This window comes from Schistocerca americana, chromosome 2, assembly GCF_021461395.2.
Source record: "Schistocerca americana isolate TAMUIC-IGC-003095 chromosome 2, iqSchAmer2.1, whole genome shotgun sequence".
Classification (NCBI taxonomy): Eukaryota; Metazoa; Arthropoda; class Insecta; order Orthoptera; family Acrididae; genus Schistocerca; species Schistocerca americana.
In genome coordinates this window covers 573,500,098-573,518,265 of record NC_060120.1, presented here as the reverse complement: position 1 = coordinate 573,518,265, position 18,168 = coordinate 573,500,098, and the positions used below count along the sequence as shown (strand labels likewise).

The following is an 18,168-nucleotide window of genomic DNA, read 5'->3' as shown; positions in this document are numbered from 1 at the left end:
GGCATATACTGTGGACAGTAACAGGATGTATGACACCATTTTGAAGTATGTTGGGAATGAATTTCATTTGTGATAATTCCTCATCATTATGAAAGAAGTACCAATTTCTGTTTTCAAGGAAATATTCTGTCAAATCTGTTCAGACATTCACCATGCACATATTCCATTTATAACACAATGGTGCAGAACTGTATCAAAGACTTTCTGGAAGCCAGACTGCATGGCATTTAACAAATTACATCTATTTACTGCTTTCTGAATCTCGTGAATGAACAGAATAAACTGGGTTTCACATGATCGGTTCTTGTGGAAACCTCATTAATTAACTCCCACTAGAGAAGTTGTTTGGTCTCCAGAAAGGCAAACAAAAACACTCCTTAATTGTACAAAATATTGAGTTAAGTGAAATGGATCTCTGCACATCCATCCTGTAAACATTATTATCAACTGTAATTATCTCAGATGTTATCCAATTACATGGTACACACCATTGTCCCACTAATGAACGATAAATCTTTGCTATAAAAGTGATCTATTATTTCACCCATTCAATCTCTTTCAATGATAATGATACAAACCTTTATGACTTAAGGAAAGGGGAAAATATATGAATGTGAAGTATAAGACACTAGTCTGAAAATGACTACAGCAAATGTTATAAGTGCAAGTGAGAAAACATCAAATTTTCTGTAGGACTACTGACAATGATAAAAGCCAAGTAGGCACATTGTTGTTATAATTTGACAGGTGATGCTTTCACAACAGTTGAACAGTTGTTCAAAGTTTTGTGCTCCAGCTTCTATGTAAGAATGCCATGATTGTGGAGAGTGTTATTGCACCAGTTTTAACGATTCAAGTGTTGTTCAAACAATGTTACCAGCACTGACAATTTAAGCTGGAAATACACTTCTGTCTTGTCACGTGGCTCTCAGCCAAAACATTTCATATGAGTCTACATGAAGTGGGAACAGATGAGATGAATAAAATGGGCACAAAACCGAATGCCCTTTTTCTATCTACTGTGCTAGCTCAGGGTGGACAGCCTCTATGTGGTGACAGGGTTGAGTAGTGGCAGTGGGTCTAGGTCAAGATTTTGGCCTTGGTAACACATGAAAACACCATCAATAGTCAAAAATTTTGTTTAGGCTCAAGGTACAACACTTGCACACCTGCTCAGATACCTATCTGTGTTAAAGTGCCACTTTCAGGATGAAGAGGGGCACTCACCCTCGATCAAATTCACCCAGCAGATCAAAGATGAGGGTCAATGTACAAGCCAGCCTGGATGCGGTTTCAGGTGGTTTCCCAAATCCAGCTAGGTGAATACGAGGATGGTAGCCAAGTCCCACCTAAGTTATATGAGGTCTGTCGAAAAAGTATCTGACCTTTGATTTTCCCGCACAAAATATGGACGATAGCGCAGTGCCACTGAACACAGTAAAGGAAGAGACCTTTATGCACATGCATGAATTTTGTCCCCACCTTCCAGTATGTCAGTCACTGCCTGTCAGTCACTGAGTGAGGTGCTACACAATGTATTTAATGGATTACCGATTCTCTCAAGATGACTGAACGTGCTGAGCAAAGATACTGCATCAAATTTAGTCAAAACATTGATGATTAGCAAAGCAAAACAATTCGTAAGGTGCTTGGAGAAGATGTGATGGGTGTAACACAAATCAAGGAGTGGTTCAACCAATACAGAAATGGCCGCACATCAGTGGAGACTGACCAGCATTCTGGCAGGCCCCAAACTGCTTGGAGTGCAGCTGTTGTTGAGAGAATGCAAAATTTGGTTATGGCAGATCATCATTTGACCACGCTGGAGATTATCCAAGAGGTTGGACTGAGCAAAGATTCTGCACTTCTGCACATGCAAATTTGCATGATGATTTGAACATGCACTGAGTGGCTGGGAAATTCATGCCCAAGTTGTTGTCACCGGAACAGAAAGACCTCCGTTTTGATGTTGCACAGGATCTTCTGGACACCACCAACACTGATCCTGGATTTCTGAACACTGTGATAACTGGAGTTGAGTCATGGGTGTATGGGTATGACCCAGAAAGAAAAAGACAGTCATCGCAATGGAGGCATACGGAGTCTCCAAGGCTAAAGAAAAAGCGACAGGTGCGAAGCAAAATCAAGGTAATGCTGACTGTCTTCGTTGATGTCAGTAGAATTGTGCATCACAAATACACACTGGAAGGACAAACAGCGACAAAGGAGCACTATCAAGACATTCTCTAGCAACTCTTGTGACACAGTTCAGCACAAAAGACCAGAAATGTAGACGGTGAAAAACTGGCAACTGCATCACAACGCCCCTGCACATTCATCCCACTTGATCTAAAATTTCTTGGCCAAACATGGAATTACAGCAGTTTGACAACCTCCCTACTCTCCAGACAGGGCTCCTTGCGACTTCTGGTTGTTTCCAAAACTGAAGATGCCACTGAAAGAATCCCATTTTGAGAGTAGAGAAGAGATAATGTGGAACACGATGATGGAACTAAACTCCATTCAAAAAGAAGACTTCCAGAGGTGTTTCCAGCAGTGGAAGGATTGTTGGGCTAAATGAGAGCAAGCACAAGGGGCCTACTTTGAAGGGGATTAGGATCCCAATCCCGTCAGGTATTCAAAATATTTTTTCTGGCCAAAGATCGGATACTTTTTAGACAGGCCTCGTACAATTCACAAACATTTAGAATATTCTGCTCACTTAACATGAATAACACTACACAGAGCCAGTTGGGATATACATTTTCCATCCGAGGGGACAGGTTGGGGGGAGGGGGGGGGGGGGGAGAAGATGGCAACCCCTATTACAATCCCAAGTCTGTTAGTATCCATGCTGACACTACACTGACGCGGGAAAAAGGCACCAGATAAAGAATAAGAAGGTACAATACTCGCAGCACTGCTTTGCAGCAACCACATTTTCTTTGGCACGAGGTGAGGATAGCATGTGGAGGACCACTGAGGCCAGCAGGCAGCCAGAGGGTAGCTATGATGTGAGTGACCGGAGGAATGCTGAGGGCTGGAATTCATGCAGTGTCTATGAATGGCATGTCTGCTAGCAACAGGGCATGTAATTCTTGGGGGTGATTTCAGTCCTCAAAAGTGCATATTGCCCTTGCAAGAGGAGGTGTAAGGCACTTGGATAACTGACAGGGATAGAAGGAAGGGAAAGTGGCTGCACTATCCTGGTATCATACAGTTGCCATCCAGGACAGAAGTCTGCTGTGGCCGGAGTGAGCTGGAAGGCAGTTCACCAGTGGGAGGGGCACCAAATCCAAGGGGGTGCTCTCAGAGCCTGCAGTTGGACCAGTGAAGGTGAAGGTCCAAATTCATGACAGCTGCTTGCAGAACCATTATCGTCAGCTGGCATAACCCTCTCCTTGTGATTGCTGCAAGACTGGAATCCCTTCAGCTACAAATGACAGGTATTTATACTGGTAAGTAGCTCACTTGTTGTACTGATGTACATCTTCTAAATAAGGACGATATAACAAGCCCGTCATTCGAAGGTTTGCTAACCGTCCTGGCAGTCTTACAAAGGCATTGTTCTTTTTCTGCAGCTTCAGTATTGTAATGTTCAAAGCAACTCACTTCATAACACACAGACAGGCTACCTCCTGCATCTGCGATGATGATGTTTTGGCTCACACCAGCTTCCAAGACTTCTTGCCACTGCTGTGGCAGAGCTGCTGTGTCCATAGCAACGCCCAAAAATTGTGGATGTGCTACACTACATTTAACGGAACATCTGAAGTAGATATCCATCAGCAAGAAGAGCAAAGTCAACTGTGGCTCGATTTTGTTTCAGTCGCATGCAGGTAGAAAAATCAGTCTAGAATCCAGTCTTCACATCTGTTTCTACATATTACCTATATTGTTACCAACTATGTACATAATAAATATTTTTATTATATTGTAGAAAATATGATTCATAAATTGCCTGGCAGAATTACCCCACAACATGTTCAGCACAGTAGTTTTAGACTCAGTCATGTTCTGAGAATAGCTCCTTATTTGAAATATGTACTCTGCCCTTCTAAATCAGCCATGAAAGTTTATATCAATAATCATGGAAATAAACTCTAGTATTCAACAGACACCACAACAAAGTGACTCTTCTTCTAAAATGAGTTGAGTTATTTTGAATTTTGCAGCGCTTATTTCTGTAGCTCCTTATTTGCACCCTGTAATGTCCCATTTTGACTTTACTTAAGTATGCACCTCAAGTACTTTTGCTTGTGTCCTTGTTGTGACAGGAATTTCAGCACTGAAGCAGTCTCTGTACTCTTATGTTGTCAGGATCTTCCAGGAGTTATCAGAAATTTGTAGGGTTGAGATATTCAAACATATAAAGGGTGTCCATAATTAAAGTTCCAGTTTAAAAACACTATAGAAAGAGAGGCACTGCTCACAATGTCATCAAATTTGAACAGCACATTACTGACATAGGGGAAAATGTCAGGGGGCAAAACACAATTGCGTGTCATTGGCTGTAACATGCAATCTTGCCTCCTGTCAATTAGAGGAATTTGAACAGTAATCACTATATTAGGGAAGTTTGGGAACCCATGATGTTGCCCCTCCTGCAGTCAACTCCACAAACTATATTTCAGTAGGACCATGCTCATCTACATGTGGCAAGAAATGAGCAAACCTTCTTCAAGGAATGACAGCTACCAGTACCCTCCTGACCTGCACGTCTGCTTTACACGTTGTCTATAGAACATATCTCAGATATGGTCAGATGAAACTTGTTCATACTGGTCCTCCGCCAGTCACTGTTGATGCTCTGTGGATACACCTACAAATCGTATGGCACTGTGTTCCGCAGCAGCATATCCACGTCCTTTTTGATTCCATACCATGACGTCTAGAGGCTTTAACTGTAATACTGGCAGCTTCCCACCTTACTTAGTTCTGATGGTCAATCTGCATGTATAGTTCTGTAATTCTTATCATTTTTTTATTATCATGTCCCTAACTTGTGGCACACATTTCGCTGCATTCACATGCCTTCTTCTTGCAGCTACAATTTTCACAAACAGTAGAGTACATTAATTCCAATCACACAAGATTCTTCATCCTAGCCTCCTATTCTAAACACGTATCATACAGTCTACAGATGGCAGGTTTATATCCTTCTATTACTATGGCATGATCAGAGAATTTACACATATTTTCCATTTTCCAGCCAGGTTATCTTGCATTTGGACAATACGTAGACATTAAGATGTTTGTTATGGCAGTAAATAAACCATCAGAATTGGTGTCCAGTCTATCTTGTGATACATATTTAACATGGAATTTAATATTAGACTACTATTTATTCCTGGTTTCAGACAACTTTCTGTTCCAAGCGTTACATGTGTGTTATAACCATTACTGAGTGACTTTAATTTTGGGACCCTACTCTGACGACTTCTGCAGTTAACTAGTATTTAGTATCAAGTTTCTTTTGCTAAACTGAAATAATATTTTATGACATCTTTAACAGCTACTGGTAACTGTTCATGCCCCAGTGGATGACCAGACCAAACATCTCATCCAGTATGCAGAGGTATGTTAACAGACCTCATGTGCATGCCACAAGTACTGTGCTAACCTAACAGTTACTTTCCAAGTGTAGTGTACACCGTACTCTGAACAGGTCTCGCCGGAGGTATGCGCGCAATAGTCCCTGCAGTCGCACTATCCTCTGTGCCCTTGGTGGCTCAGATGGATAGAGCGTCTGCCATGTAAGCAGGAGATCACGGGTTCAGGTCCCGGGCAGGGCGCACATTTTCACCTGTCCCTGTTGATATATGTATATGTCCATCAGCAGCTGAAAGTATTAATATATAATTCTAATTTTGATCTAGATGGCTGCAGGTCATCAATGGTGTCTGTTTTTTCAAACATGTCCAAAAGAACAAACACCATATCCATATGAGTAATACACTTGACAAAATGTGCTGAAGAAAGGTAAGTAACCTGCCTCAGTATTTTAAGTTCCAAAGAAAACATGCAAAGTGGATGACTACATTTATATTTGAACAAATAACATGTCATTAAAACATCCTATCAAGAGATATATCCCAAATTTGAGATTCAAAGCAGTAGCTACACCACATACATCACAACACAATAAAAACTCACTTAGCGCCAGAAAATCTTCAAGTAGAGAGGCTATACATGTCTTGCATTCAATATAATACTTTATTTCTTAAATTTTTAATCAGGAGTGTCATTCACAAACAATAAGCTATTTGTGACTTATGAAACAAAAATTAATACAATTACTAACATTACAATGAAAAATTAGAATACTTCTTACCTCTTTTGCAAATACCTCTCTGTTGCTACAGGTCAAATTACCACCCAGACCACGTACAAGGCAAAGGGCATATTCTGATTTACTAGTAACACCTGCTAAGTGAGACAAACCATTTTTTACCAACCCTATTAGTGAAAACGGAACTACAGCTTCACCATTTTGTAACACCCACTGTATACCTGTAATGGAGAAAAGAAATTTACTTTCAGATGCCTCAAACTGAAAATTAAAAGTTATTTAAATATTTATATTTTTTACTTTAATGTCATGACTATCACTTTTTATAAAAAAAATATAATAAAATGCACAAACATGAAAAGTGACAAAAGGTACATGTGTGAAACATAAAGAGCACACACCACATGTAGTTCTTAAAACAGGAAGTTTCTTTCCCTGTAGGAGAACAGGTATGAATAATCCTTCTGGATCCTCTGTTAAACTATATCTTACATTATGATTTTCACACTGGATTCAATGCTGGATGATGTCCGACATGTTTCCATTATTGAAAAGTAAATAAGAACTACCGAGAGTACACTGAGCAGAAAGATTGAACTGGAAAGGGTTAAGGGCCAAAAAGTTTGCGAACTAACTGAAGAACTGTAAGAAAAGTTTGCCCAGAATCCCCCTCATGAGTGCTTTTACTTCTGTCTAAGGAGCTTGATCCCTCACAAAAGTACATCCTTTCAGAGGTGAGGGGGATAAGTACATGAAAATATGTATCAGATGGAACAGGGGGTGGGTTGGGGGTTGGGGGGGGGGGGGGGGCAAAACGAAAGAATTCGCCCAACCCGAGGTATGATGCAATCCCTGCTGAAGATGTGTGCCACACGTGACAAAGAGTAGTGAATGGAGCATCACTGATACCATGTGAACTCTGGGGCTCTGCTGGTATAGACTGATGTGTCACCTGTAGTGTCCTGGGACCAAATGAATAACACAGTGGGAAACACACACATACACACACACTATGGAGCTTGATGTCAAACACCTCAAACAGCCAGATATTGGGCACTTAGCCAATGGAAACTGTGTCTGTAAAAGGATTGGGGGAAGGACCATTTCCCTGGGTGAAAAGTGTTGCTGAGAAACTGGATCAGATCAACATTAAGGCAGAGGAGGAAACTTCTTAGATAACAAAGAGACATGGAAGGAAAGAAAAGGCTTCCTAAGAACACATGGAGGGAGTTAAAAGGTCTTGAACCTAAGATCCCCAACAAAGACTGACTCAAAGTGAAGAAGGTAAACAGAACTCTTCTACTGCTAACAGGGGTAGTAACAGAATGAGCAAAGTCTGTTACTTTCAATTCACAGGTGGAAAACATCCAGCAAAGCTAACACAGGCAACTAGAAACCAAACCCACAGTACTGCAGTCTTGGTTTTTTGGGTAGCAGTTATTCAACAAGGCTATGCTCTTGTTAGCACCTTTTCTCAGTGGGACGAGTTAGTCCAGATGACCCTTTTTCAAAAACTTGGGGAATACACTAGTCAAGGCCTCAAACTCAGGAGGGTCTATCTGGATAAGGATGCTCTGATCTTCGTTTGTGAGGGGATGGGGACAGTTGAGTGGCTGAAGGAGATCGTGCCCAAGATATATTCATGGGATGAGGCAAAGCTGCTGGTCAACACAGCAACAGAACTGTTCAAGACCACTAAAATATCAGTCTGTGCGCCAAAACTACTCAAAGATAATCCCCCAGAGACTTTGTTAGAGAAACTATGGGTTCTGAACCAGAAAGTCTAAACAGAGGACCAGAGAATCACTCATCAGAAGCTTGGAACTGTTGGTCAACCCCTTGTGGTGGAAGTTGGAGAAAAAATCGTGAAGGCAATATTAAGGTTCTCACAGGTTCCTGCGAGGGAGATCAAAGACAATGATGGCAGCAAATTCGTAGCTAGAAGTGTTGCAGATAAACCTGCAGCAAACTATGGGGGCAACCACCACTTTGAGTCACCTTCTGGGAAGACAGGAGGACAACATTGCCTTGATCCAAGAATCCTCCAAGTACAAAGGGGGTATATCAGACCTTGGAGGAACTGGAGGTAAGCTGAAGCTGGTTTATGCCAGGAATCTAAAACCCCTCAGAACAAGCATTTATTTTAAAAATGGAATTTCATTTATGTCAATGATGAACTTCTATTCCAAGGACTTAGAATGAATTATGTAAGAAGGGACTGCAAGGAAAGTAGTATTGGTCTCAGTATACCTTCCTAATGAGGACAGTGCTCAAACCATCACAGTAAATTATGAGACTGATAGATAACTGCTTGTAGCTGAACCAGCAACTGCTAGTTGGTTGTGATGCCAATGCCCACAACCTCATGTGGGGAAGTAACAACATCAACCGCAGATGTGGGAACCTACTTTAATACCTATTGTAGAGTAACCTACAGATTGTGAATAGGGGTAAGGAACCTACCTTCAGGAATATAAGAAAGAAGAAGTAATCAACATAACTTAGACCATGGGTTTTAGGAGTTCTATGAAGACAAGACTGGGATTCGGTACACCTAAATTCATGTTTATCTGAAGTTAAAAATTCAACAAGAAATCCAGTACACTTAGAGGAAATTGCAGATGAAGTAACACCTGTCACTGTGACATCATGTTTGGAAAACATTCATGAAGAACCAGCAATTGCAGATTGGTTGTGATGCCAATGCCCATAACTTTACATGAGACAGTAGTGACATCAACAGCAAAGCTGAGTACCTACTTTAATACCTATTGGAGGGTAACCTAGAAATCTTGAATAGGGGTACAGAACTTACCTTCAGAAATGTACCTTAGTTGAATAAAATATGGAATTGCAATGAGAGCAACCACGAAGCCTGTTTAACTTTGTAAGAACAAAGTAACATGGGTAAAATATCAAGGGGGCCTTTACTAAATACAATCTGTATGGTAACCAAGTGAAACAGTCATCCTGGAAACCATTCAGTGAAGAGGTGAAAGATACAGCTGCCAGAGCCACTTCCCAATATTCTCACTAGAATACCAACACATCCATGAGGCACTCTGAGGAGGGAGGATACTTAGTATACCAGATCATTGCATGAGAGGTTGGATGTGCTCCTCAAGACTCAGTTACCCCAATGTACTCTGGCAGATGATTCAGACAAAGATTCAACCCCTACGAGGTACTGGTTTACAGGTAACAAATGGGAATCTACTAAGGAACATGTGGGTTTCAAGAAAATCCAGTGGCAATGGGAACAATTCAACTATTTTAATCACCAGGTGGTATCTTTCCAGCTATGCTGCAACAAGCAGGAAATGTATTAATCAGATTCCTATGCAGACTGTTTGGTAAGTTTAGCTGCAAAAGTTATTCCTAATGCTTGGAGGACAGTGAAGATTGTTGTCACTCAGATCCCATGAAAACTGATCATACCATGTCTAATGAGATGAGTTCAATCAGTCTATCCTCCTTTCTTCTAAAGGCATTAGACAAACTGGTTAATATACTCATTAGGGAAAGGAGGTTAACTGAAGTTCCTCTATGTGAAAACCAGCATGTGTATCAACCAGGCAAATCATTCAAAACAGCACTTCACCAACTTGTTGGGAAGGCAGGAAAAGCACTACACTTTCATAAAATGGTGCTCTGCATCTTCTTAGATACTGAGGGGACTTTCAGCAACACAACGTTTGAATCCATAGCTCAAGCTGCAGAAGTGTATAGCATCAAGACTACTATACACCAGTGGATGCAGTTTGCTAAGACAATTTTTGCCAAGGATATGCATATGCTTTAGTCATAGGAATACTTGGTAAATTTGCATGTACTGTTAGAACACTGACACTATAAACTCTGAACATCGTGTATAACTAGTGTCAGAAACAGGATCTAAGGCAGCAGTTTACAGACTTGTTAGGTTGGTTGGTTGGTTTGGGGAAGGAGACCAGACAGTGTGGTCATCGGTCTCATCGGATTAGGGAAGGATGGGGAAGGAAGTCGGCCGTGCCCTTTCAGAGGAACCATCCCGGCATTTGCCTGGAGTGATTTAGGGAAATCACGGAAAACCTAAATCAGGATGGCCGGACGTGGGGTTGAACTGTCGTCCTTCTGACTTGTTAGGCTGCAAACCTGTCACTACAATTACATAAGGGATGCATAATTAATTCACATCATATGTTTCACAAATATTCAGTTTATTTAACAAATGAGGCACCAGGTTTCAAAAACTGCCTTATCCACCTTTGGTCAGAACTGAATTGGCAGCGATTTCTGAATCTACTTCATCCTGTCCAACATCCAGTTAATGCATGATGTTCCAAACCATGTCATATCTCATTAATTTTAAATGTTAAATACCTGCATCTATTGCAAACAATGTCATATCCACTTTTTTTCATGTTGGTTCCAAAACTCACATTGTTAATGTTGTTTCCAAAAACTGCCTCATCCCCAAACAACCTTTTTTTTTTAATTTAACCCCAGTTCTGCTGTGGATATGTATATATGTACTGCTCTGTCATTCCCCAGGTGCTGTGGACACATACAACCACACAACTTGCATTTTCCTACAGTGCTATTGATGTCTGTATGTGCCCTGACCCGCTGACTTCTCATTGTTGTGGACAGATTACTTCCATATCTCAGAGAATAAAAAAGTTTAGTGTACTTATCATACAATGTAAGTGTCTCTTCGCAGGCCCCATTTTGATATCTTGAACCATTTATTAAATATGATGATTGTTATGATCACTTGATTTGTGATGCATGCAGTCATCCATCAGATATAAACATCAGCAGCTTGAGGATGAAACGAGATATCATTATGCTCTCAATTTTAAATAAAATTTCAGTATCTTACCTACATTTCACTCACTGCAATGTGTGAGCTAAAATCAACCATACACAAAGTTTACACAATGCATTTTTACCTCTGCAAACTTTTTAAAATATTGTGTAATGATTTACTTAATACAATGCAGCACAGTAACTATGACGTACAACGAAAATAAATTTAGTCCTTTATGGAGCAAAGATATCAGAGTGTAAGATGTACAAAAATCAAATTTTTTTGCCTAATAGTTTTATTAAAATTGGATGATGAGTATTTCATAACAGCCAGCAAGTCCACCTGAACAGAACTGGGAACATTGCATGCAACCACCTTTTGGATCTAAAAATCAGTATCTCGAGAATGAAACAAGCTCTCAATTTCATGAAAAATTTTAATATCTTACCTACATGAAATTTTTTCACCTTATTCTTTTCTTAAAGTCAGTTGATGGGTATTTCATATTGGTCAGAATGAAGTCTCTTAGCACAAGCACCAACCAACATTTGGCAAACAAAAACGGCACCCCTCCTCACAATGCAGAGAGTACATCTGTAGCAGCGAAAGGGTTAAAATATGATTCTGTAATGGTTGTTATCCATCAACATCAAGTTTATGATAAGAACTGAAGTGCTATTTGAAACTTTATAAAGATTTACCACTTTCAAAGAAGCACTGGATATATAATATTTAAGTTTATAGGTTGCCAGCAGTGCAGCATTTGGCAGAGAGCTGGTGTAACTTATGTATAGTTTGGAATGCTAAAGGGGTTTCACTGCATTGTAACAATTTGTGGATTATCTACAACATGTGGAGAAAGTAAATAGAAAGAAAGGTATCAAGAAGATTAGTGTTACAAATTCTTGGGAAAAGAGGACAGCATAATAGGTATGTATCAAAGAGGTCGCCTAACAAACCAAATTGTGTGAACAAGAAAGGTGTCTTTAAATGCAGTGAGCCTAGTATACAATACATTATAAGACTTCACAAAAACGTCCACTGCATCCCAACAAAACAACATAAAGATGAGGTCATCGCTCAAGGCACTATTTAACAACAACTAGTACGAAAACATGAAAAAGAAGGCAGCAGGAATATTGTGTCTGTTGTAAGGAGTACTGCTATCTTAACGTATCAATATTCTACTCCTTACTTATAGCTGCCTTCTGGAATGTTTGGAGAAGAGCAAGCCTTTTCTATCAGGGTGCATTGTCCTGCCATTTAATGACAACAATGACCCAATCCTAGTGATCACATGCAGTCCTGGAGTGTGCAGAAGAGTTGGTGTTGAGCTTCTGTAAGGAGCTGCCACATGCTGCTGCACCACGGATAAGTAATGTGCAGAATTTTGTACAAATGGTATTAATAGTTAAACATGTTAGTTCAGTTTGCAGAAAGGAAGTAGTTCAGTAATTCAGTTATTTCCCAGAAAGGTGCACAGGGTTAGCTAAGAGATTAATGATTGAGATATAGTATTTGAGAATCAGTAATTGTCATGAAGAAACATACTGTTAGTAGAATTTAAGGGAAAGTGCTTCCATGATCAATGATTATCTGTTTAATTAATGAGGAAATGTAGCAATGGTTGCTTCAGTGAATGTGAAACAAACATAACTGTTAAAGGAGACTGGATGAGCACATGCATTATTAGGGAAGTGTGTTCATGCTAAGTGACAGTTTTTCATTCTTCAATAAAATAACTTTGTTATTTAAAAAATGTTAAGAGACTAGGCATGTGATCGGGTTCATTTTGTAATGAAAGGTGATTCTATGTAAAAACTCCTATACTTGAGTGTGATAGTCCGACAGCCACAAAAATAAACAAAAGGCAAGACATTAATGAGAGAGACAATGAGCTTTAAAGCATGAAGTACTTCCTGAAAGTGAGTCCAATAAGCAGTAATTAAACATTGATTCAGGTATGGCAGGAAACCTTCCCTTCTGTTCTAGACATCAAGAAAGACAGGATTCAAAACCAATGCAAACAACATTTATTGACTGGTGCATCTCCTAGAAGAAAAGAAGGGGGAGACACACAGTCAATGAAGTTCTGGGGAAGGAGAGAAGTAGTTAAGAAATTTACTGATAAACTGTAGCCCATTGATTCAAAATATTATTGGCACAAATCTAATAAGAAATACCTTTATTCTGATCTTAGTGTAAGGGAGCTTTGAAAGACCTACAGTTAATCAATTGTTCGAAAATCCAACATCAAATAGAGAAAGAAGAAATGAAGATAAAATACTAATTTTGACAAATATGTGATACCAAATATAAGTTTTAAGTCTCCCGGAATTGGTTTGTTTCAGTGTGTCTGTGACTGGAAAGAAGAGTGAAGATTTCAACTCTTTTTCATGAAGATAAAAACCTTTTAATTATAAAACTGAGAGTGTATGCTGTTATAAGGTAAGGTATTTGTAAAGTTAATATAAACTGAGGATTCTAATGCTGAGAAGTTTTCCTTTGACTGCCAGAAGAACATGATACTAACAAAACTTCCTGACAAAGCAGCATATTATGCTAATCAGCTGTGTGCTTGTAAATTAACATTATGTAATGGTAGTTTGATGGCACCTAAAACAAGAAAAATTTGACAGTCTTAACTTGGTTTGAGACAGGTCACTGTAAAAGATCACACAAAATTTCATCTGCAATGTATAAGTGCCTGACAACTTTTGAGTTTGTAGGTATCACCAATTACATTGAACTGTTCTGCTATGGCTGTTCAGGAAAAAGGATAAATTATGTAATAATTGGAAAGCTTTGCATTTTGACTGTGCAACAAATCTCCTGTGAATGTTAAAGAAGTGCGAGTAGTCTACCCAGTTGTTGGCCACTCCTTTCTTCTGCCAGATTGTGTATTCAGAAGTATTGAAAATGCTGTGCACAAGAAGTAAGTCATTGTTTCTCCAGAAGAACATTTTCAACTTTTTTTGAATGAAGGCATTGTCAAAAAGTTAGGAAGAGATACATATAACTTAAGGGACTGGAAATGGTCAGATAATGGAACACTGAAAACTCCATCACTTTGGCACTTAAAACCCTCTAAGTGCAAATATATGTACATCGAAAAAGGCAGGTTGTCTGTTGTAGTAAGAGAAGAAGTATCGTATATGTCTGACCTTTCAATGTATCAATCACTTATCAAGAAGGGAAAAGGGTTCTTTAGCCACCACAGACAAACTGCTATATGGAGTACCTGAAAAACCAGAAAAGTTACAGGATGCAAACCAACTGTTTTCTAAACATTATGGTGATCAGTGGGTTGATAATAAAAAACTGTCATATTATAAAGAAATAATGTCTAAATGGAACACTGCCATTTGTAGAAAATGTCCATGAACTACAAGAAGATGAACTGAGGGTTTAAAGAACAATGGCATCCTTTCCTGTGTTTCATTAATACAATACTCTCTAATAGTTATGTTCTTATGTTCAATTCAAATTTTCTGTTCTTGTAGTATTTTTTTCCGAATTTTTGTATCGGTAGTTAATGACTTATTATTTTATTTTTGATTGTGATACTAATATTATTCACTAATGTAAATTAAAACCACACCACAAAACAGTTGATAATAATTAAACATGTTGTCTTCAATATAGAATGTTCATTATTATTTAGTGCCAAATACCCTCCAATTCCTGAGTTGCAATTCCAAAACCCACCTTCTTGTGTGTATACAGTCAAAGGGATGAAACTTCACAAACTGATTTTTTGTGTTGGTAGTTATGTTCTGACCCAAAGATTTTAGCACATTATTTAAGAAAACTGCCTATCAACATTCTCATGCTTTGTGAAAACCAAAAAAATGTACCTGAAATGTAATTATAAAAATATGTTTATTGCAGAAAAATTATTTACACTAATTTAATTTGAAACATGACATGCCATTGATTTCACAACTGCTTTGATGTTTGGCTCAATTTTTTGTCAATTTACATGAACGAATGGTGAGGGGCAGGGTGCTATCAGATCAACAGCAGCCCACAATCTGTGCATCTCTGATCTAAAGCATAGTCCCAAGAAAACTGTTGCAGTACTGTTCATCAGGAAGCACCTCCAGGACATATACTGGAATATTAAGCTCTTCAACAAAATTTTTCCAGAAGAGGGGACAGTTAAGTATCTACGAATAACCCTAGATGCGAAACTAGCAGAGACTCCTCAGATAAAGAATATAAGTTACAAGGCATAATTTGCTCTTATGTGCACTAGGAGGCCTGTGGAAAAAACTAGAGCCTTAGTACTAAGTATTTTCATCAGATTTCCACCTCTCTAATAAGAACTATTATAATTTATAGTGCCACAGAATGGTGGAATATAGAATAGCTGTCAGGAGCTTGAGAAGGTGCACAGATTGGTTTACTTAGCCATAATGGATGGAACTACACTCCCACTGATGGGTTGGAGATCATATTTGGCACTCCTCCAGTATGTCTTTGGGTTACAATAGAGGCAGCAGGAGGAGCATACAGATTGAAGAGAGGAAAAAAAAACTTCCAGCTGCTTCAAAAAACATTTCTATGTAACCATATCAAATAGGAAGCAGTGGAAGGAAGAACCATAGTACCATTCAGGTAACATAGTCTGGTTTACTGAGGCACCAAAACAGAAGGAAGTTCTGAGGCCAGGGTGTACGGAGTGCAGCCTCCTGAGAGTGTAGTTTCTCTACGAAAACTGGAAACAGTACTCACTATCAGTGTATGCATGGAGTGAATCTACATAGTTGTTACAATTATTCAAGTATTCAAATTCATTCAGGAAACAAAGAAGCTCTAAATCTCTATCAGGCCCTGCAATAAGATCAAAGATCATTGCACAATGCCAGGGAAAAGCAACAGAGTAAACCTGCTGTGGGTTCCTGGCCACTCAGGAGTTAGTGTTATCAAACAAGCTGATATGCTATGCAGGACTAGGGGTGATGACTCCATTTTCTGGATTGAAACTTGACTTAACCATCACTAATATTATCATAAAATCTAAAATATGTAGCTGGATCAGGAAGCAGCATACAGAATATAGGACTAAAACCAAAAAACAAAAATGGGACGTATCAATGATTCTGAAACCATGTTTTAAGACAAATGCTGCAATTCTAGACTTCAACATGGGCCAAATTAAATTCATGGTAACTCTAATGACTGGCCATGGAAGCTTCAGGAAACACTTGCACACAATGGGTATAAAAAGGGCCCTAAACACAGACTGTGTGGTAAAAGGGATGGAAACTGCACCACATTTAACCTTCCAGTGTGAAGCATTGGAGGCCAAAGGACAAAAAATATTTGGGTCATTTATCCCTGAAGAAATTATGGCTAACAGAAATCAAGTTAAGGGACTCGTACAACTTTTTAAGGATACTGGTTAACTTTTCTAGAATGACAGGAAGATATACTGAACAGTAAACTTAGTTTCATTGTGAGCAACAATGGGAAAGGGCCACTGTTGTTTTGTCTCTCTGGCTAAATCAAGTCAAATAAAATGCCCTGATATTACTGACAAGGAATAGGACAGAATGAAGATCAAGATGTAAATTGCCGTTGATGATGAAGCCATTAGATATGTAGCACAAGAGCAGACAGACAAAGGATAAAAAAGGGAATCTGCCACATCTTTTTCAAGGAAATCATTCTGTCAGTTGTCTTAAGCAGTTTAAGGAAACTATGGAAAATCTAACTGTGGATGTCGGTTGTGGATTTGAAATGCTGTCCTACTGAATAAACTTCCAATATGTCTTACCACTGCCTACCAAGGGTCAGTACCACAAGACAGAGACAAAGTGGAAAAGGAAGAAATAAAATGTCATTCAAGAATGTCACCAACATATTCTGGAATACAGAAGATGTAGGAAAGAGCTATGGAGAAAATAGAGAGAGAGAGAGAGAGAGAGATAGAGAGAGAGAGAGAGAGAGAGGGAGGGACAGAGAGAGAGAGAGAGAGAGAGAGAGAGAGAGAGAGAGAGAGAGAGAGATGAACAGAAGAATCTACAAAGCAAGTACAAAGTGCAAAGGACCAGAAAATTAAAAAGAAAGCAAGAGAAATGACACTGGAAGATGCAGAAAAAGTGAGGGAAGGTTAATATAAAGCATACAGGCATAACAGAATTACAGAAAAATGATGAGGAGCGTACAATATGGAAAATAAAAGGCAATAACTGGGAAATGACCACAAGCCAACACTTAGGAAGTACCCCCTTTCTATCCCTTTCTCTGCCTTCCCCTAGGTTATATTTCTCTCTGTACACACTTTGATCTTCAACTATTCCTCTTTGTCCCTAACTTTTCTCTTTTTTTCCTGCTTATGTTTTGTTCACTAATTCTTCTCTCCCTTTCGCTTGGTTCCTGTGTACACTGTTTAAATGACCTGTTGTCACTTTTGGTGTTCATGTACTACCCAAGTCTGCCCATTTGAACTTGTTTCCTTTACAGGTGTGTTTTAAACTCTAATACAGCAAGTACCATATCTGACAAAGCCATGTGTTAACATTTCCCATTCTGAAATCTTGATTTTGTGCCCCACTGATAATTTGATCCTACCTTGATGAGTCCATCTTCCCTTGCAGTTCTTTGTAGCTTTCTACTTATTGACAGATAATATTCACACTTCTTTCTCTCATTAACTTTTCTTTTGTTTTGGCAAGTTGCAAACCTTAAATGAAAAACCTTTGTTTCTTTGTGGTCCTGACAGATTTTCTTGACAAATTCTTGAAATCTCTGTCAAGCTTTCCTTCTTTGCATTTACTCACTCTACCAAGACAAAGCACCTGTGATTCCAAGTACATGATCCTTTTCCATCTATATGTGTGTGATAGTGAATCTGATGCAACCTCACATGGTGGTAAGTACATTCTTTACTTGATTTTATTTGCTGGAAGTTGAATCAATGTTGGGAGTATATTAAATTACCTTTGTAAAAATAGTCATCCATGTAAGAAGACAAAAAATGAATACAGTCATCAGATTGAGTCTCCAACCAGGCAGCTACTAAACCTTTCACATCAATATCCTCTTCACTGTAATATGAAGAAAGTAACAATTATTT

The 18,168-nt window shown here is 39.0% G+C and overlaps 1 protein-coding gene across 1 annotated transcript in view; it reads right to left on the bottom strand.

Moving 5' to 3' along the window:
- The window catches only part of LOC124594191 (cytoplasmic dynein 2 heavy chain 1), a 786,854-nt gene that overhangs the window by 382,742 nt on the left and 385,944 nt on the right, over nucleotides 1-18,168 (bottom strand). The window contains exons 36-37 of the mRNA XM_047132551.1: nucleotides 18,033-18,139; nucleotides 6,335-6,513 (exon numbers count right to left, since the gene is read on the bottom strand). Coding sequence (XP_046988507.1) covers nucleotides 6,335-6,513; nucleotides 18,033-18,139 — 286 coding nt within the window. The remainder of the gene's footprint in view (nucleotides 1-6,334; nucleotides 6,514-18,032; nucleotides 18,140-18,168) is intronic.